General features: G+C 38.2%; 3 protein-coding genes and 1 long non-coding RNA gene across 4 annotated transcripts; 3 read left to right on the plus strand and 1 right to left on the minus strand.

Annotated features, from left to right (window-relative positions):
* The first annotated feature begins 1,905 nt into the window (after positions 1-1,905).
* Positions 1,906-9,805, plus strand: LOC105380080 (pickpocket protein 28). Its single transcript, XM_048625537.1, has 11 exons — positions 1,906-2,184; positions 2,397-2,547; positions 3,268-3,359; positions 3,681-3,795; positions 5,629-5,786; positions 6,259-6,484; positions 6,950-7,217; positions 7,314-7,379; positions 7,743-7,911; positions 8,619-8,710; positions 9,135-9,805. Exons 1-11 carry the CDS (start codon positions 1,919-1,921, stop codon positions 9,278-9,280), a joined length of 1,749 nt encoding a protein of 582 aa, XP_048481494.1. The 5' UTR covers positions 1,906-1,918; the 3' UTR covers positions 9,281-9,805.
* Positions 9,806-10,056: 251 nt separating this feature from the next.
* LOC105380019 (tektin-2) lies at positions 10,057-17,233 on the plus strand. Its single transcript, XM_048625433.1, has 8 exons — positions 10,057-10,263; positions 10,970-11,177; positions 11,458-11,666; positions 12,120-12,213; positions 13,638-13,766; positions 14,464-14,687; positions 14,838-15,001; positions 17,097-17,233. The coding sequence occupies exons 1-8, from the start codon at positions 10,085-10,087 to the stop codon at positions 17,201-17,203; spliced, it is 1,314 nt and encodes a 437-aa protein (XP_048481390.1). The 5' UTR covers positions 10,057-10,084; the 3' UTR covers positions 17,204-17,233.
* On the plus strand, positions 15,055-16,552 carry LOC125489475. Its single transcript, XR_007267029.1, has 2 exons — positions 15,055-15,678; positions 15,955-16,552. It is a non-coding gene; the product is annotated as an uncharacterized LOC125489475 (long non-coding RNA).
* A 125-nt stretch (positions 17,234-17,358) lies between the features above and the next one.
* On the minus strand, positions 17,359-18,959 carry LOC125489474. Its single transcript, XM_048625434.1, has one exon. It carries the CDS (start codon positions 18,730-18,732, stop codon positions 17,980-17,982), a length of 753 nt encoding a protein of 250 aa, XP_048481391.1. The 5' UTR covers positions 18,733-18,959; the 3' UTR covers positions 17,359-17,979.
* Positions 18,960-21,287: the final 2,328 nt, after the last annotated feature.

Consider the following 21,287-nt stretch of genomic DNA (forward strand, 5'->3'; position numbering starts at 1 on the left):
GTGGAAGCTTATAATATATATATTTTATCTTTTATATATATACCTATATATTATTAATATTTTTTTTTTTTGCACTCCTGGAGGAAAATCTACACAGACTGTGACTCACGTTTTGAATCGTGCGGGTTGATGATCATGACTTTTTTTTGTTGCACGTCTTTAAATGCTGGCCAAAGGAGGGTCCTCCTTTTTAAACAAAACAATCTAAACATTACATATCCTTTGAATGAAACAAACAAGTGTCAAGACTGTTTGGTCACTAGCATGTTTTTTACAGAATAACATTCATTTACGTAGACCCTGAATCCTTACAGGAACTTCAGGATCTAGTTACAGCAACTGTAACTGAATACAGGTGTCACAAGCGTGGTCGGTTTACAAATTGCAGTTCACTACTACGTTGTAGTAAAATTGTAAAATGAATACACTCACGAGCAATGAAAATTATCCAGTGACACTAGCACCAAATTACTCCTAAACAGAAAAGACTTAACTTAATGATGACGTCTGCAATATTGAAGTACATAATTTAACAACGCAAAAGAATATTACAAAAAAAAAACGCATTTTTAAAATTAGATTCTAAATATATATTTTTTAAACAATTGGGGTCATTATTATTGTTGGCTACATTTTGTTAGTGGAACTTTTATATTGCTCGTGAGTAGGTAGGTTTATACTAAAACGTGTTTAAAAACTAAAACCAAAAAAAATATACAGTTAAAGGTTAGTTCCCCAATGCTCCTACGTTTTAGTCGAGCCGTGGGATGAAAAAAAGTTACTTTGTAATGAAAACGGCGAATCTCTTTACAAAACAATAACTGAAAAGTCAAAGTTTGAACAACAAAAGTTATCAATGGAACTTTTATTAGAGTTCTTCACAAATATGGAAGCGCCTCAGGGTGATAGCTTTCAAAGTTAATGGTAAAAATGAACTTTTGTTTTTGGTTATTTTACCTTCTTATTTTTTTATGCTACGATAAATACTTATAGTGTGAAAAATGGAGTAATCGCACCACAGCCCACAGCTACCTCCTAACTTTTTTAAACTCTCTCTTCCATCCAAAGGAGGTAGAGATTGCTATAAGCAATAAGGCCGCCTTTTTGTACATTTTATTTTAGTAAGTACCTAGCTATTCTTTTATATTTTTCTGTTTTTTTAGTGCAAATAAATAGTATTGTTTGTATTTATAGTGAAAGCGCAATAACATAACTATCTCTTCGTGTATCTACATAGTAATAAGTACTTCAAATCCCTGTCTAAGTAAAGAATGATTGATATGTGATGTGAGTAATTAACGTTCATAAAAGAGATTGTTCACTTTTGTTAACTAGACAGAATGGTACCACTGCACACTGAATACAGAGCGACACTTATACTTACTAATTTATAAAAAAAAATTCTATGGTATTTAGGTGATTGGATTTTTGAGTAGATTTTCAGAATTTCCAATAATCTTTTAAATAAGTAGCTTATAATATGTTTAGCGTTTTGGTGTGCACTCAGCTTATAGCTTCATAGTTTAATTATAATTCTTAGACCAATAGAGTTGAGTGCGCTAATACATCGCGATTGACAGCACAAAATACGATTACGGCCGACTTATCGCTTAAATAAATTGTTTCTAGACGATTAGTGCAAGTGTTTGCAGTCACGCATTATTAACATTAACTTTTTGCAAATGCGAGTTGGTTGGTTGTGTTGTTATTGCTGTAAAAAAGTAAGTATAATATTTCTATTCTAGAATATACATTCCGACAATAGAGTGTGCCTAATTATACATAGATACATAGTTTGGTACGGATACATTAGCTATTTTATTTTACAGTTGAAGTGCTCACAAATTTTCAGTCAGCCAAGGAGTATCTATCTAAATAATACTTTCTAAAAGTATTCACAAAACCATCAATTTCGAAAATGGAACAGTCAAAATCCGCTGAGTCACTCGACGAACCACCGACTGAAGATAAGTACATCTTCAACAACAACTTGTACTTACGAGATGTAGTGTATTGGAAGGACTTCAGGTATCTGAACCCAGAGGTAGTGAGAGGGAGGGAGAACAATAAACAAATGAACGTTGGTGCGAGGAGGACGGCTAGAGACGTGCTGAAGATGTGGTACGATGAGGTTTTCAAAGGAGTCCGCCAATTCCTGTATGAGGGGTCTTTGCATGGCGTCAAGTAAGTTTTTTTTTGTTTTTCTGGAGTATTTAAATCTTCTAAGCCAATCACAAAGAGCGCCTTAAGCGACTGAGCCTGATCTCAGTACTAATTGGTTAGTTCAGTCGCCATAATGTAATTGGTCACATCACAACCTGAAAGGCACACTCGACTGTACTGCTATAGTTCCACTTGGCTGTCTTCCACATTGTGACAGCTGTCAAATCTGACAGGTACATCTTCGAGCCGTCGTTCAGCCGGTCGGAGCGGCTGGCGTGGGTGGTGATCGTGGTGGTGAGCGTGTCCGTGTGCGTGGTCAACATGCTGGCCATGTTCCAGCAGTGGGCTTCGGCGCCCTTCGTCAATGTCATGGACTCTTTGCAGGTACAGACAGCAAAGTAGATTTTTTTTATTTTATTTATTTAAACTGGAACACCAGTAGCAGAAGAGATCACCATTGACGAATAATCGTCAACTACTGCACATAGGTACATAGGTATCTGCCAAGGTGCGCCATAATGCTCTGTCCTCAGCCTTAATCGTCCAGACTCTACCGGCCAGCTGTCTGGTTGTCGGTCCAGCGGGCTGGAGAACGTTCCACTCCACTCCACGTCTACACTCGGGAACTCATTTTAACGAGACTGACGGGTGATAGTGGACCGTCCGCTGGTCCACTGGATGGCTACTCGTATTTTAGAAAATTTGGTAACTGAAGACACAGCGTTGTGATGTTCCTTGGGAGAGGCCTATATTCCCATATGGATGATATAAGCTGATGATGACGAATGACTGAAGCTTTGCTTACGGATAATAAACAAGATTAAACTTTCTGAAACACCATAATAAACATTATTATATAGAAAGGTTTTTTAACAAATTTCAACAAGATGTAGTACAAAAAAGCCGTAAGCGCCAGTTTCACCATACTCTGTTAGATCATAACAAGGCATTAGTTGTTGAATTTTGACACATCTTTCAAGAATTTAATATGGAGATTAAGTATAATTGATGACATAAAATAAAAGGGGTGTTAATGATCTAACAGACTATGGTGAAACTAGACATTAGCCTTTTGCAACACCCTGTATATTACTGTTATTGCAGACTCCGGTGTGGGCGGTGCCGTTCCCGAGCGTGGTGCTGTGTCCGCACCTGCACGTCAAGATGTCCTGCTCCAATGTCTCCGCGTTAAATGAGTACGCCATAGCCGTAACTGGTAGAGAATGCTACTAGCACTAAGTTCACATTTGAGCCAATTTACTTTGTAAGTCTCCTTCCTACAACAAGGGGACTTAGTTAGTTTAAATAAAACTTCAACGATTGCTTTATATACTTTTCTAAACTATTACACTGATTGGGAACGGAATTTTAGATATTAATGCATTGAAAAGAATCCAAACACAATACCTACCTTAATTTCGTTATTTGATTATGGGACTAAGGACACATTTGACCTGCTGCTGCTACCGAATCGCTGCTCATAAATCTCATAATAAAACATAATGTCAAATCTACAGGATGGAAAGTTTCTACGCGTCTCTGATATGTCCGAAGATGTTCCGGATGAACAAGGCGACGCGCCGGCCGCTGTCCCTCGACCAGACCAGGAAGCTGCAGGAGTTCATCGTCAGGGTAATCCGGGCTTACATACTGTTAACAGATTAACATATTATAGTCCCCGCTGCACGGGTCCGTGATCGACGTAGATAAGGTTCTACCTTTTTAGGCCTAAGATTTATTTGCCTAATCTCGTATTGCATAGTAACGTTTGGTCAAAGTCTCGTTTCGCCGAAAATCGTATGGCATAAATCTCGTTTAGTAAAAAGTTATTTCGCATAATCTTGTTTAGCCTAATAATGGTATGGCCAAATCTTGAATAGCCTAATAATGCTATGGCATAGGTTTTACAAAGTAATCATATTCGTTTGGCTTTAACTTAGACGGAGCGACGCCCTACATAACGCAAACCAATGCCTGCCATGGTGCCTTGTATTGTTTCCGCTGTGTGGAAAACGCTCCGCTCCGCTTCGCTGCGTTCCGCTTTGGTTTTGACGAACATGTGCACCTAACACGCTCCTCCTCGCTTTGCTCGTCGTCGTCGCACCTATCTTTAGGTTTCGATCCCATGGGGTTTAATGGCGATTGTAATTCGATTCTTTGATCATTCAATATCGTGATTTTTGGTATGTAGGAGAAAAATACCACAATTTGTACATTTACTACATACTTCATACATCATTTAATAAGATAATATTAGAAGAATCAAGATTATACAAAGGTATAGACGAAGATAAATTTAAGCAAACGAGACTTACGTGTTTCAAGATTGTGCCAAAAGAGTTTTAGGCGAAACGAGTCTTATGCCACATAAGTCTAGGCAAAGTGATGATTCGGCGAATAAAGTTTAGACCATACGAGTTATGCAAAACGAGTTTTGAGCAATAAAGATTAGGCGAGATGAGGGGAACCCCGTAAATAAACGTCACTATAACGCGGTACCCCGTAAAAACGGCGCTGTAATAGTAATAGGTATAAGTACGTCGATAGCGGACCCTTGCCGCCAGACCAGACGAGAGGGTTAGAGGGTTACTCTATACTGACGAAAAGTCGCGGCTCACGTAGCAGCGCTCCGAAACTTAATTTTCGTCGTATAGAATGACTCTCCAGGTGTTTATGAAAAGGGTCACTCAACACGGCATACTGTACAACTTTTGTTCAGCGAATTTAAGGAAATTTTCGAGTTTTGTACTAACTTCTTAATCAAAATTGCTCAGAATGATGAGCTGAGTTGACTTTTAAATACTTTTGCTCTTATTTGTTAGCACTTGTACAAATCGAAAAGGTGGGCAACACGTAGTGAAATCCAAGACACAGTTAATCATCTGCAAAAAACGGATTTACGGCTAAACGAGGCCGCTAATGTTCCGAGTATGAAAAAAAAAGTAGGTACCTACTATACGTAAAACATATTAGCCAATAGATAGATTGAACCTTGGGGAAGCCTCTTATGCGAAGCGAAGCTTATTCATCATAATGTAATGTACTTAACATATTACAATAATGGAAGCACTTGCGCTGTGTAAAATTGCTGGGTTGAGTAACTATAACATTAAATATTCCGAATGGATAGAAGAAAGAAAGAAAAATCATTAATCACATCACACACAGAGATAAATTGTTGTAAATAGTATACTCTATATAGGTATACCTATCACAGGTTAATGTATTTTCCACCAGCACAATCTTCCACTATATCCGGCGTACAGGATGAAGTACTTAACCCAAAGAATTACATGCATGCATACATATAGGTACATACCTACATAATTTTGCTTACGATACACGCATGCGCGTCCCCGCATTTAGCTGAAAATTTTTATTCTCGTGATAGGTTGCGAGCCCTATGGTCGTTTTAGAATGAGTACAATGCATTCAAAGCTTTACATACAGGAACTTATTTCGCAGGTGTCCCCGAAATGCCAAGAGGTGGTCCGCCGCTGCTACTGGAAGCCGACCAACGACCAGGATTGGCTCGGCAAGGACTGCTGCGAGTCTCTGTTCCGGCCGGTGTTCACCAACTACGGTCTTTGTTACGCCTTTAACAGACTGCCTTTGAATGGGATGTGAGTTGGTAGCTTGTTGTCATCATTAATATCAGTCCCGTAAACAGCTACTACTGGACATAGGTATCTTCTAAGGAGCGCCACAACACTCAATGCCGAATAAAACGGCCTTCTTTATCCACAGCCGCTACCGCGCCAATTAAATAAAAGGTTGTAGGTCCTGCGGACAGCAGGTCAGCAGGACATACCATGCTACGCTTGCCAGTTCGTGGTCTCCACTCCAGTGCAGACTGCACTGACTCCAGGTTAATGTAGGGAAGTAATGTTTAGGATAGCCATTACTGACCCAAATATCTTAGACAAGTAATTAACTGAAATTGGTAGGACGAGGGCAGAGTTTTGTTGCGTCCCTTTTGTGAGGATTCTTGACAGTCTAGTGTAAAATGGTCACTATTTTTATTGCGTTATTTATGACTTACCACTGAATAGGAGAGAATTGCTCACTGGTCTATTAACACACAAACCATTTCAGGACAAACATAACAGCGAACTGGCAACGTGTGTTCGATAAGCACGTCTTCCCCCGACCTCTAGCTTGGACCCTGGACGACGGGTACCCGCGGGTGTTCCCACCGGACCCCACCATGCGACCCTTCAGAGCTATGGCGTCAGGGGAGGTCAATGGGTTGGGGGTCGAAGTGTATCTGAACACCAGCGAACACCAGTTCGAGTGTGATGACGTCAACCTTGGGTATACGGTTAGTCAGAACAGAAGTAATAAATTATTTGTACTTACCAAGATTAAAAAATCTTGTGGTTTGTGATTTATTTATTTTATTATTTATTTATTTATTTAATTACAAAAGTTAACAATATATTTTACGCTTTACCTAGTGATTCTGAAACTTGTTACAGTTTGTACGACCACTAGTCATTCCTCTAGATTACAATTAATAGAAAAAAATAACTTATTATTAGGTAGGTATAGGAATTGAATCCACGGTCAATCAGTAATTTCAGCCTTTCGTCCATGAGGATCAGTAATAGCTAATAAAAATACCAATATACTTTTAGTATAATTAAAATTAAATAGAACGAAGTACCTATTACACAATTTTACACAATCGAATGCAGATTCCGTCACCAACAGATCTTGTCACTTTATCGCGATTCATTGAAGCAACCTTTTTGCCTTTTTCAAACATGTTCAACAATTTTCTCAGGTTTTAATAGGATCCCCGACCGATCACATCTACACGAGCACTGTCTTACGTCTACCGATGGGCAGGTGGACCACTGTAGAAGTGTCCCCCGTGACCTACAGAACTGACCCGGCGCTGAGGTCCCTGTCACCTGGCCGGAGACAATGTTTCTTCCAAGATGAAAGAACGCTGGATTATTATTCCATTTATACAGACAGCAACTGCAAACACGACCTGCTGATGCGAGAGTCGAAGAAACAGTGCAATTGTGTGCTGTTTAATTGGCCTAGTAAGTGTAGAACCTAACAATAAAATATTATAACAAGCTTTGTTTGTTCTTAACTATAGTTATTTCAAGTATGTAATATTTTTGTTACGTTTTCAGGGACATTGAAGGGAGAACCCATTTGTTCTACTGAGATAGATTTTCGTTGTATTAATGAAGTTCATGGTAAGTATAAAGTATACTTACCCTCTTTTGAAATTTTAATATCATTGGTTTCCAGTAAAACTTTTGCAATCCCGCTGCACGCATGCATCATTATTAATTACACAGACGGCTTTTAAACTGCAGGCTATCATAATATATCTACGATCATATAATCAAATTTCCGATGCTTTTACCACACCTGGCTATTCGTATTTGTGATTGGAAGTCTGTTGTATTTATTTACCAAATACCAAAAATGTAAGCAGATTCGACAAGAATTTGGGAATAATATACTGACCACACGAGGCCGTTTTGGCAAATAGCAAATACGAATAGCCAAGGAGGGGTGGTAGCATAACATAATCTAACCTTACCGCTCACCAGCGAAAGTGGAAGAGCAGCTAATCTACGCCTACTACGAGGACAGCTCCTCCAGCCACGGGGGCAGCGGCGCGCGCTCGTGCTACCCGTCCTGCAACGACATCCTGTACAACAACCAGGTGTACTACTCCGATATGAAGGTGGAGGGCGGGGAGGGGGGAGAGGTTAAGGAGTAAGTTCTGTGAAAGAAGGGTAGAATGGGTCGAAAAGAGGGATGTAAATTGCTCTTGCTATCATTGATTCTTAAAATGTAAATGAATCATGATCTGGATGAATCTAGAGCTGGTCAAAGGTGTGGTCGTCTTGGTGGAAGGATTATCCAGGCAGCTTAGGGTGCGCTGGACGTATATAAAGTAAATTTGATACGCGACTCGTAGTGGCTCCTTTCTTTCACTTGTTTCCGGGTGAACCGTGGTTTAGTCCCTGGTGATATAAGCTTCTTAACAGCGAAAGTGGAGGAGCAGCTAATCTACGCCTACTACGAAGACAGTTCCTCCTCCCACGGACGCAGCGGCGCGCGCTCGTGCTACCCGTCCTGCAACGACATCCTGTACAACAACCAGGTGTACTACTCCGACATGAAGGTGGAGGGCGGCGGGGAGGGGGGAGAGGTTAAGGAGTAAGTTCTGTGACACAAATTGGTCTAATTGGTCGAAAGGAGGGATGAAAATAGCTGTGGCTATCATTGGTTCTTAAAATACAAATGAATATCTGGATGAATCTAGAGCTGGTCTAAGGTATGTCATCGTGGTGGAAGGATTAGCCAGTCGGTTTAGGGTGCGCCGGAAGTATATAAACGGTACGAGCAATATATAGACTAGACTAGAGACTATATTACACTACATGATAGTGACTTGATGAAAATATTAATTGTTTCAGGCTAGAGATAACGAAGATCAACGTGCACTTCTACGACGACATGTTCATCGGGCTGCACCGCCACGCGCAGTACGACGGAGGGTACTTCGCCGGTTAGCACACACATTCTATTCATCCTATCCGATCGGAGGCGGTCCGCATTCAGCGCTTCCCGCGGACTTAACTTAACTATGGATTTTCATGAAATTTGGTATGGAATTAGCTGACAACAGTGACACCCTGGATTGCTTAAACACCACACCACATTTTTAGGGGTGAAGTGGTTACAACTATTATGTAATTCTTCATCTTATACAACTATATGAATTTCTTCATCAAATCTTGCAAATCTTCAATAAAAGCAAAGCCTACGAGGATTTCGTAGCAACGGCTACGAAAATTTCGTAGCACAGTATCGTAGCAAATCTGTTTGTAGCATGCTGTTATACTTACCACTTCTGATTGCTGCAAATCTTAAACCTATGAAACATATTGATTGGTTCAAGGTGTAAACCTATGCAATTTGATTGGTTGCAGGTGCTATAGGCGGCCTGCTGAGCCTGTTCCTCGGCTTCAGCATCATCAGCGTGGCTGAGCTCATCTACTTCGTGATATTCCGTCCCGTCTACACCACCCTTCTGAGCGTCTTCTGTGAGAAGAGACCGAAAAATTTGACGAATTAGGGACGGTTGTCTAATCATGGAACATCCTAGGAGGACCTAAGTGATGTGTTTTAAAATAAGTGACCACAGCAGGGAGTATGGAAATTACTGGAAGATTAGTAGGAATCTGGAGGGGGAGGATGGAATAAAATAGTAGCTTAGTAAATCTATATTCTATTTTTTCTAAGTATATTGATTATAATGATTAGTTAAGTAGAATCTCTCGATGTAAATAAAAAATTGCAACATTTTCTTATTTTTCTGTCCAAAGCTCATTAGTGATTATGTTCCTTGGTAATTTTGTTGTTGGTCTGAGTTGGTAATGTAGTAATGTTCATTGATACAGATTGTAGTAGAGTGTACCCACCACGTACCAACCACGTACCCACACACATCTAACACCGAGCAGAATAATGCACATTCACTTCCCGGGGGCTTACTATAGTCTACAAAAAACGAGAGAGTCGAGAGTCGTAGTTGTGCAGCAACCAAGTGTTAAGTACATATTAATATATTATGTACCGATAATAAGTTATAAGTAAGTGACTCGGAAGTGACTCGTGTCCATCTCAGAAAAAAAGAGAGTGGCTACACTCAAAATAATCCATTTCAAACAACATATTTTTTATCTTATACAAAGTAACAAGTAACAACACTTGAAAAAAACCGTACCCAAATAAAAATTAAAATTATAAATCTATGTTTTTTTTTTTATCTATGAATCTATGGTTTTTATACAACATGTCAAAACAAGGGCAGGCCAAACAGGCGAAATTATTTGATAAAATGTACAAACGCGATCCAAACTAACTAGATCACCACAACATGTGTTCTAGAATGTGTTACATCGGGGTGCCCGTGAACTTCGAGGGTCTTCTGGCCAAGCACGACAGTCTGAACGCGCAAGTTGTGCGCCGAGTGAACGACACGCAACAGCTGATCATGCTGAACGCATTCTCACATGAATGTAATGAACATGAGATCAGAAAATGTATTCAGAATAGGTAAGTGGTATTCTGCGCATACTACCTCGGGACTGTGCATAAAGCTGCTACCATTAGAGACTCGTATTCAGAAAGAAAGGTTACCAGCGCCGATCTGTCAGTTGCATACTTTTCGCTGGACCAGCTCCGATAAGCGCGGGAAAATCAACCAGAAACAAAACGGCGATGGAGCAGCTTTCTTTCTCTATTCGGACAAACTTAGATTCTTTAGGCGCCAGTGAAAACCGAATACGGCTACCGCGGCAAGGGACATCGTGAGTGTGTTATAAGCATAAGAAATAAATAACTATAAATAAGCATGTTGTTGTAAATTCTTCAATCAACAACAACAGCGGGGTCCACGCAAGGAGCCTCCTCGATTGATGTACATCAATAACCTAGATCACCAGGGAGGGTCACCTCACTAAACGAGCATTGTCACGAAATCGGCACGCTTAATATAGAGTCGTGGTTAGCGCTGCAGTTTTGTTGTACCTAAGCTTCGGTGCGCTAACCACGAATCTATCTCATCGTCGTTAAATACGTCTGGCGCACTCAGGGCAGTCACCAACTAAAGCTAATCTGACTGGTAAATGCTTCACCACGGTGACAAACCCTTGTCTAGCTCTACTTGTCTACTTCTTCTTCTTCTAGTGCAATAGTGCCGTCTCCTAGCGAAGGTTGGCAATCATCCCGCTGATTTCCGTCTAGCTCTACTTGTCTACAGGTTGGCTGAAGTGGCATGTTGGAAATGGGTGCTGCAAGATTTATCTAAACGTCTGGAGGAAGCTACAGCAGCTCTACTACATGAACATAAAGCCCTCAATGCAATAATCGGAAGGTTGGAATTTGAAATCAGTGACTTCTCCAACAAGGCTACCAAACCTGGAGCGTTGATTCCCCATGTCGATGTAGTTGAGACCGCTATATTAGAGGTTAGAACTCAATGTAGGTACTGCCCATAGTATATATGTACCTATCCGTTATCATGATAGAACCCTTATTTTCGGAGAGGGGGTAATTAAAGAACTTTTAAAAAAGCAGCTGTACATAGGTACCTACTGGAAGCTTAAGCACATAATATCTACGTACCTAACTACTTTATATACCTGTACAGCTTAATAATTTATCAGTGACTTTCTCATAATGTTATTTGGATTAACGTCAGTGATAAAACCCCACCTTGTGGATACATTTTTTTATTTGTACTTGTAGGAACGAGATTATTTACGCGGCCAGAAGAAGATGTTTAAAAAGATGATTGTATCTCTAGAACTACAAATAAGTGCCGTCGACAGAACTAGAAGACTCCTAAATAACGATGTCATGAGGAAGGAAAAATCGATGACGTTGGATGAGAAATGTTTGTGTCTGGAAACCCCCACAGTCGACACTGGTTGTGAGTGTACGAAAACTAGAAAGAGGTTGGTTTTTAGGGTTCTGTAGAGTTAGGTTGCAAAAAAACGGCATTGATTCGAAATGTCTGCTGTCCGTATGTCACAGCCACTTTTTAATACTTTTTATATGAAAGATGTAAGCAAAATGATTTTTAGATTTTTTTCAAACAAGTATATGCACATACAGAAGCATTATTTTATACAAGAAACGCATAATACTGTATGGTTAATTAATATGTACCTACTTTTATTGCGCAAAAAAATATGTTACATATTTATTTACTATATATTATACAAGGTATTATAGTTAGACTATATCTATGCACACGTCTGAATTGAACATTAATCACAAGTAATTATTGAAACCTTGCTTAAAAAAATTGTTGTTTGTTTTTATTGAAACCTTGCTTCGTGTGCATACACTCTGTATTGGAATGCGGGCCCTAAAATTAGGTGATCACGATTATTTACAAATTTTAGGTCAACACCAGTCATAAATTGGCAAGAGCGATGTCAGCGACTTAAAAATGCAGGTCTGAAAGCACTGAATCTAGCTATGGCGGCACGACAGCAGGTACACATAAGATTAACATTTGGTAGGTAATTATATTAACATTTAGAGATTAACAATGTGTCTACACTAGTAGCTATCAATTTGTTTGGGCTTGGTCTAACTGTCCAGCTACTCTAATCTGGCTGTTTTATTCACACTGAAATCCTTTACTCTTTCAATTCTCTTTAACAAAACTTGTTTTTTATTGCTAAAATATGTGATTAATTTTGATATATACCTCAGTGTCGAAATGCGGATCAAACTGTGTGAGTCACTGGTGTTGTCCAGACTGAACTACTGCGACGTTGTCTACGGTGGGTGCCTCCTCGGTAGATCTGAACGGCTGGTGCAGAGAGTTCAGAATGCGTGTGCGCGCTTCTGCTTCCGTATCCCCCCCAGGACGCACGTGACGCCATATCTGAACAACGCTAATCTGCTCAAAATGGCGGCACGAAGACGATTGCATCTTGCAACGTTGTTGTTTGGAGTGGTCAAGCGTGAGACCCCAAAATACTTGTATGAAAAACTGCAATGGTCGTTCAATTCATACAAGTATAAGGTCCGCTTGTCCGTGCCACCGCATCGATCAGCCGCCTTTCGAGGCAGTTTCAGATATGCGGCGTCCAAGTGCTGGAATGACCTCCCCCCTCCTTTAAAAAGGCTACATGGTAGGTACATAAATACCTTTAAGTGCCAACTTAAAGGATACCTGCTGCATATGCAAAAATCTTTTTAAAATTTCAGCACTTGAATATGACCTATATTGTATTTATTGTATTATGTATTATTATACTTGTATTGTATTATGTTATTTGTCTATGATGTAGGTATGTATAGTATTCGTTACTTAATGACTGTTTCTAATTTATTTATTTATTACATGTATTATATATTAGGTTAAAGTCTCGATTGTAGTTTCCGTGAGTCACATTTATATGTGACTCACGGAAACTACAATCGAGACTTTAACTGGGTCCCTGCTGAAAATCAGCGCTTCAGGTACATTTTGTACTTGCAGCAATTGCTGAGCTCGGGGCCTTTTTGGCGCTGCGCTGATGCACCATCTACACAGGCTGGCCAATATTTAAGTTATGTTTTATTTTTATTTTTTAGGAATTTAGTTTAGTTTTTATTTTTATGTCATTTTTTTTTGTGTTATTAATTTTATATTTAAATTGTATTGTTTTATTGTATTTCGGTGTATTTGTGCAGCACTAAATAAAATCCTTTTCTTTCTTTCTTTCTTCTTTCTATATAGAGAATTGAATACCGAAATTTCAGTATGGACTGCACAGGAGGTGGAGGTTGCGCCGGTCGTTTTTGCATATAATGAAGATGAGTTAATTTATGCCTTCAAGGCAATGCCTTCAGAATCGACATCAGTAGAGTAGAGTAAGAAAAAAAATATATAAAAAAATGATTCGTCCATCCATCGCCACCGCCAGATACGTGGCGCGCGGCAGCAGCTGTCGACGGCCGCGGATGCGCACGCGCGCGCGGTGGACGCGGCGCTGCGCCGGCGCCTGCACAACAACGCCGCCAAGCTGCAAGAGCTGATGTGGCAGCAGAATGAGGTGGGCACTACCTCTGTGGTCAATCATCATAAATATAGGCAGCTATTATAATGTTAAGTAAGAATTTACACTCACGGGCAAAGAAAAGGTTCCACTGAGAAAAGCACCAAATTACTCCTAAATGGAAAAGTAGCGTTTTAATTGATGAACGATATGCGATAGCATAGCGTCATTATGTGAGTGGAACTTTTTCATTGCCCGGGAGTTTGTATATTGTGTATCGGCACAAGTCATTTAACCTAGTCAGAGGCCTTCGGGCAGCTTGAAAACATCTGACAGTCGGGTTGTCCACTTACCCGACAACTTTCTCAGCACAAGCTTGCTTGTATTGGGGTTCACCAACCCGCACTAGGCCAGCGTGGTGGACTAGGCCTGAAACCCTTCCTTCACTGGAAGGAGACCCGTGCCTCAGCAGTGGGGATGTGATGGGTCGTGAAGATGATGATGATTATTATTATTATATTATGTATCGTGATGGAAGATAAGTACTTAATTGAGATCCATTCAGACGGGTAACCACTTTTGGTAGGTACTTAAGTATCTTTCACTCGAAGCTGGTGTTATTTTGACTGACCAATTCTCTTATCGCGACGACAAATTGTGTTTTTCACCTATGCTACGTAGAGTTCCTAAAACTTAGGTCATCATAGGTACCTCTACTCAACTTACTACTTTTATTTGTGTTTTGTACCTGTAGATGGCCAAGGACCGGGATAATCTGAAACAAGAACTGATAACAGCGGAAATGAATTTAACTCTGAACTTGAAGCACATAGCCGCTATAGAGGCAAAGATTGGCGATCGACAGCGAAGGCCCTCCAAGGAACGTACCAAAGACGACATCACCATCAGATTGAAAGCCGAACTTGGGAGAGTGAGGAAATTCTCTAATGAAATGAGAGTTAACATCAAACATATTCAGTAAGTAGCAAAGTAAGATACGTAGGTCTAATGTCCCCGACTACCCATCGCAATAAGTTCACCATAACCATGTTTGATACCTCCCTCACTACTTACCACTTATAGAACAATTTCATCAAACCACATGTTAAATCCCTCAAAAAATTTCAGCGGTTTGCAAGCGAAACTTCTGTCAGCCAACACCAAAGTAGAGGATCTCATATACGACCTTAAAACTGTAATTTCATTGGACGAAGGCAGAATTGCAGCTCGACAGAACACCGAGTCGACCAATCCCAGCGTAGCACAGTCTGTGGCGTCACAGCAGTTACAGGGTAGGTTAAAGTGCAATTTAGAAAATGTTATTGCATAAGTAATCCATAATTGGGCCATTATTTTATTTTAGGGACCATTATCGGTTCCCTACAAAGAAACGTTTTTTAAAAATTAAATAATGAAATTCAGGAATATAGCTACCGTCTGTAGCAATTAAATAAGACACCGGCCACAGAAAATATAATGAATTTATGTAAAATACTTTATTTATTTACAAATTACGGTAACTCTGTTGTTGTTTTTGGTAACGCAATTGTTTTTCATATAAAAATTGTCTGTCCCTCGGAGCGAGTCATATGAAACAAGCACAACGTGTGTAAAAAATTATAATGGAAACATTTTTTTTGAATATTATAACGAATATGTCATTATTTAAACTTTACTTCACGGTAATAATCATGATTTTATATGAACATATTATGGGACAATTAATATTCCTGGCCGAGTCCCCAAGCCTAAGCAAAAATACACCTACACTAGGTTACCCTAGGAAATTCAATCATAAATAAACTTTTTTTCACTTTCTTACACCTAAGATCATTTGAATGGCTGTGTATTTGTATCGGAGTGCAGGAAGGAGAGCGGGACGGATAAAATGACCAAGTCTTTCGGATGAGAGTCCTGGAGAGAAGCGCGTGTATTTATTGTGACGCCACTGAGTTACCGGCGACATACGGTGAGATTTATAGATATTTATTATTTTATTTCATGCAATATATGTAATAATTAGTAACAATTATTAGGGCATTTTGATATCCCATGTATGTGTATTCATTTAAGTACTAACTTCAAATAGGTTATTGTTTTACAACTGCGTTACCGCTACACTTCGTTACTTTTTCAGTAACGCAGTTGTAGCTATAGTAACTCAGGGGTTTTTCTTATAGTTTTCAGATATCTGTTACTCAATTTATGGTAAAATACAACATTTGAGCATATTATATTGTTACAGTATAACATTTCAGACTCAATGGCGTAAACAGCGGCTGAAAAACAACGGCTTTATATGCAAAAAAAATGAGAAATATTTCTTAGTATTAAGTTGTTATATTTTCAGCGATTTTAATGTTTGATATTAAACAAAGAGTTCTGTTAATTTTAGTTTGATAGTTTTTTTCACATTATGATTAGTTTTAATTGAAGAAAGTATAAAGATTGTGATTGAGATACCACTGTGTTACCAATTAACCACAGCGTTATCTATTTGTCCCTCGTTTCCTGAGAGTATTCACAAACATTTTAGCTACTCTATATTAGAAAGAATGTTAAACTAAATATAATAATTAAAAATTCACCTTATTTAGAGCTATTTCTAAAACTTTGAGCAAAAAATTATGATTATTTTGTCCTTTTTTCGAAAAGTATTGCATTAAAACTTATTGATTGGTAACGCAGTGGGAAACTTTATTATAGAATGAATAACAAAACTGAGAATATTTTGTAATTTAAACTGTTAGATTAATGTTTTTTTTCTTACTTTTTATCTGGTATATGTTTACGAACCAAAATATATGTTCCTAACAATAAAACATAATTTTGTATGAAAGTAACGCAGTAGTATTTTTTTCTCATCGTTCCTCGATTAAACGTCAATAACTTTAAGAAATAGCAAGAAAACATCGCTGCAAATGTATTTAATGAATAATATAAATGTTAATTAACATAAATAAATATTGAAAGGTTAATTAATAAGAAGTTTATTTTTGAAAAAAATATCTGTAAAAGTATGTCAAATTGTACCCAAAATAAAATAATGGCCCAATTATGATTCATAATGATTGCCTTGGCAATGGCGCGTCGAATCGTTATTTCATACTTTCTACCTACCTACCTACTCTAACTACCATAGAGTTTCATAAAGTAAGCTAAGTGCTAAGTGAGTATCGGCCTATGAAACTATTGTATGCTTAAATCGATTCCGAGCCTTGACTAGTGAATGCCATGCTTGATATAGGTAATCTAGAATCTAGGTCGGTAATTAGGTACTTAAGTATATTATACCTAGGTAGGTATCTATTTCATGTGAATATGAGAGTTCGTTGCCTATAAAACAAAACGTCATCGATCACTATAACAATTTATTTTCACAAATAGGAGTGAAATCCAGCGGCGGCGATAATTTACATCTTCAGACCATTGTAGAAGCGAATGAGGATAATACTGAGGAAGATGGCTGCAGTGACTATCCATTTGACTACTGATCAGCTGATGCCTACGTTATCAAGGAACGTAGCATGGGATATAGATACCACAGAGTACTTTGTTAATACCTAGAATAAACCTACCTATATAGGTTTCGTGGCGCTTCCTCTGAGCGCGCCCCAACGCGAAATTCCTACATTTAAATAAAAAAGCATTGTTTATTTATTACATTTATTAAATATGCAATGCAAGTAACATGTAATTACTACACATAGATATACTTCCTAACTACATAAATATTTTGAAAGGACACATAGATGTAATTTAAATGTACTACAGTGATACATTTCAGCTTTGGTTTTACATATGGATTTAAAGGTGTTTTTATACTTGAAATACATTCAGAATACAAGTTCACTCGGCATTCGGAATATTATGTTTATTTCATATTGTTTTATATAATAATATACCTAATAACAAATAATTCAATCTAACATTCATAACTTTTTAAGTTTTGATTACATTTTTATTTAAATGAAAATAGTAATAAGTATTTAGAAAATTATATCATTGTTAAATATTGTTAATCATATATTTTTGTTGTAAATTCACAATAAATATTATAAAACATTGAGATCTTTTTAAAATGCATACCTAGTTACTATTAAGCATATAATATAATACCTAGTAATAACATCAATAGACATATTAAAAGTAAAGAGAGCAAACAAGTAATAAAATTTTGTAGTTTCAAAAATAATGTTTGAGTGCTTTCTCAAAATCAGTCTTATTGCAACAAATTAAAGTTAAAAAGCTTCAATAATGAAACAACTGTTCAATCAAACTGGTTCAGGTGAGTTTCCGAGAAAACATGGTCTTCCAGATTCTCAGTGGTGCAGTCAATCTCCATGTTGCACTTGCCACACTCGGCCGTAGTGTGGTGCTCTTCAGAAAGAAACTCATCCAACGATATATCATGATCTTCAATAATGTCATCCATGGACGCGAACCACTTCATGTGCAGCTCATCATCGTCAATGTGGTCCAGTATGGCCTGCACCTTGTTCTCTATGTATACATCACACAACTTACACCAAACCTCCTCTCCGTTCTCAACAGGAAATATACCATTCAGTGTCTTCAGTTTCTCGGCCAAATGGACTCGGTGGTCATGGCTGTTCACATGCTTCTCAAGCAGAGCCAGGGTAAAAGGGAATGCAGTTTCGCAGAGGTCACAGCGGATATCCTCCTCATACTTCGCAGAGCACAAGTATGAGTCCAAGTTGATGAACTCCCCGCCAATGAGGTCCTCGATGGCGGCAATCCAATTGGAGTGCTGGTCTCCGTCCACGTGCTGCGAGGCGGACTCATCATTGTTCAGGATGGTCTTGCACGGCTTGCAGTACATGGTGTTGTCTTCGTTGTGGAAAATTCCATTATCGGTCATAATCTCCAAAGTTTCCTTATGCTTCGAGCCGTGGATGTGTTGTTCAATGCAACTGAATGCTTTTGGTATCTGCACTACGCAGAACACACACTTCACCCGGCCTTGGGCATCGTTAACGATACCGTTGTGCCCAGTCTTCATTGTAGCGCCAGTGAAAATTTACCGATCGATACTACCTAACTTTAAACTTTCAATGGTTGGCAAGCGTTGGCCGATGTGTTGACGGAATAATAGCTCAGTTCACAGTTATTAATGAATATTAAGTTTTAGGATGTATTTTAGTTTCGGTGCACTTGAGTTAAATTTAGTTTTTTCTGTGGTTTTACTGGTTTTTTGCTATTGGAAAAATGGAAAATCGATAAGATGAAGGCTTGGTTTGACCTTGTGGTACATAGAGTAGAAAATACTACGGCTATGGTATTATGTCAAATATAACTAACCAAAACGGAAGCCGGGGCGAAACGTCGTTATTGTTCTAAGCATATTCTTTAATTTTCTGCAATGCAAATGGAATTAAGGATCCGTTCAACGAAGGAACATACTGAACATACCTAATAAGTACTTCTCTACATATATGTAGAGGTGTCCACGTGCGGGCTGAGGTATATTTAGGTCTGTCATAATGTGATTGCACGTCATGCTCATGACCATAGACTTAGTATATACTTAGTCTATGCTCATGACTCATGAGTTGAGTAGTCTACTAAACATAGAATAAAGGGTCAGTAAACTTAGTAACATTTATACTTACCGCCAAGAACTTTCTTTATTCCACTCCCACCTGACTTCCGCCCATGAGCTCAAGGGGAACTTACCCTAAGACAAGGACTGCATAAACTGGGTTGTGTCGGGGACTTGGTGTTGATTGCCTACCCAGAGTACCTACTACCTATACAGTCAAGGACTTTTTATATTACCTATTACTAGCTGACCCGGCGAACTTCATACCGCCTCTTACGCTACCCTACACAACACTACCCTACTTTACACTACACTACCCTACACTACACTACCCTACCTTTTTCAAGACCAAAATTAGCCAAATCGGTTCAGCCGTTCTCGAGTTTTAGCGAGACTAACGAACAGAAATTCATTTTTATTATATATTATAGAAGATATAGTTAAGTAGGTACTTAACTAACTACTTACAGTTCCCCAAAATTGATAATGCACATAGAAATCTTCGTCATTGTTCGGCAACGGTCGTATTCCCGAGCGTTAGAAAACTATTATGTATTTAGAGTGGTTAAGTGCATTTTCTTCATGAAATTTTAGTAGAATTATGTAATTGGTGCTAAAAGAGATAATTGATTTATCAGTAACGAAATTTGATTCGATAATTCATAATATTCCATACTATTAAAATTTACTTCGAAAATGTTACAGTAGGTAAGTGTCTTACTGAAGCTGATGTAAAGATGGATGGTGGTTTGAATAACACAAGGTTTATATTATAAGGAGAAATGGATTTCAAACACAGGTTTACATTAATTTTTTTAAATCTCAGTTCATAAGTATTTACAGCACTGATTATTTCACATTAATAAAAATGTTTACATTAAAATCTCAGTTCAAAAGTATTTACAGCGCTGATCATTCAGAATAATATTACAATTACAAACTTGGTCTTTTGGGTGTGGCTTTATTGGCAAAGTGAAGTCTATCAATGTGACGTATATTTTATTCTTAAATGTGCCTCATAATATGGCGTCGTGAAAAAATAATTAAAGTTGAAATTAAATTCACATTTGAAAAAAATAACAAGAACGATGTGTAATTGCAGCTCTTTATAATTCCACAAAAGTAACATTGATCTTGACCTTGAGACCCTTGACTGATCGGTGACAGCCACCAACCGCCCAAATTGTTTTCGATTATGTGTCACATGATATTGACTACTATTTCTTTCGAACAAGGATCAAAATGCAAGTGCTTTGTTACGATTCAATGATTCGGGTGTTTCCGGGAATACGACAGTTTGCGAAGATTTGCATGCGCATTATTAATATGGGAGAACTGTACTTATAAAAATTAAATGTCCTTGGGCCTTGGGTGCAGTTTCTTCAAACAACTTGTGTTCTGATATTGGTAGAAAGCAGGAACCATCTATCAATCTTTGAATGAATGAAAAGGTTGCAAAACTTTTGGATCTGTTTTGTTAGTTTGACAAGGTACAAAACTTCGATGGTACAAAAGGTAGGTACCTACCAAGGACTTTGTATCGCTGCCAACTTCAGAACTATTACGTTCTTTGAACCACATTGTTTTGTGTATTTTTTATGTTTTTGTAGGAAGGTAATTAACTACATAATATGAAAAAAAAATGCAGTTGGTTAGAATAAAATATTGTTTAATCAGTTTCAATGTCAAAAGTTATAATTAGGCAACTACCTATAATAGGTAAGTAGTTACCTATAACAATTGAATAAGAAATAGTAGTCATCATGTTAAACTACATTTATGGCGACCTTTGTTACCTACCGAATATGGTACCTAACAATTTTTTTCAAATTTTTTATCATTGGTCGGCTATTTGGTATTTATTGTTATTGTATTCTGAATGCACCCAAAGATATCATAAATCTACCTAGGTACCTAACTACTTACAAGGTACACAACTGCGTACCTGACTTTCACTCAAAAAAAATTAATCTCAACTTCCCCTTGTAAAAACAGAAAAAAAATATGGTAGGTAG

The sequence above is a fragment of the Plutella xylostella genome, chromosome 14 (assembly GCF_932276165.1).
Source record: "Plutella xylostella chromosome 14, ilPluXylo3.1, whole genome shotgun sequence".
NCBI lineage: Eukaryota > Metazoa > Arthropoda > Insecta > Lepidoptera > Plutellidae > Plutella > Plutella xylostella.

What these genes read in the sequence shown, in the direction of transcription:
- LOC105380080 (XM_048625537.1), top strand. Translation starts at nt 1,919, where the DNA reads ATGGAACAGTCAAAATCCGCTGAGTCACTCGACGAACCACCGACTGAA. An exon ending in AATGTCTCCGCGTTAAATGA is followed by an intron (nt 3,360 to 3,680) that starts GTACGCCATAGC and finishes TCAAATCTACAG; the next exon opens with GATGGAAAGTTTCTACGCGT. An exon ending in CGACGGAGGGTACTTCGCCG is followed by an intron (nt 8,711 to 9,134) that starts GTTAGCACACAC and finishes GATTGGTTGCAG; the next exon opens with GTGCTATAGGCGGCCTGCTG.
- LOC105380019 (XM_048625433.1), top strand. Translation starts at nt 10,085, where the DNA reads ATGTGTTCTAGAATGTGTTACATCGGGGTGCCCGTGAACTTCGAGGGT. An exon ending in TTGAGACCGCTATATTAGAG is followed by an intron (nt 11,178 to 11,457) that starts GTTAGAACTCAA and finishes TTGTACTTGTAG; the next exon opens with GAACGAGATTATTTACGCGG. An exon ending in GTTAACATCAAACATATTCA is followed by an intron (nt 14,688 to 14,837) that starts GTAAGTAGCAAA and finishes AAAAAATTTCAG; the next exon opens with CGGTTTGCAAGCGAAACTTC.
- LOC125489474 (XM_048625434.1), bottom strand. Translation starts at nt 18,732, where the DNA reads ATGAAGACTGGGCACAACGGTATCGTTAACGATGCCCAAGGCCGGGTG.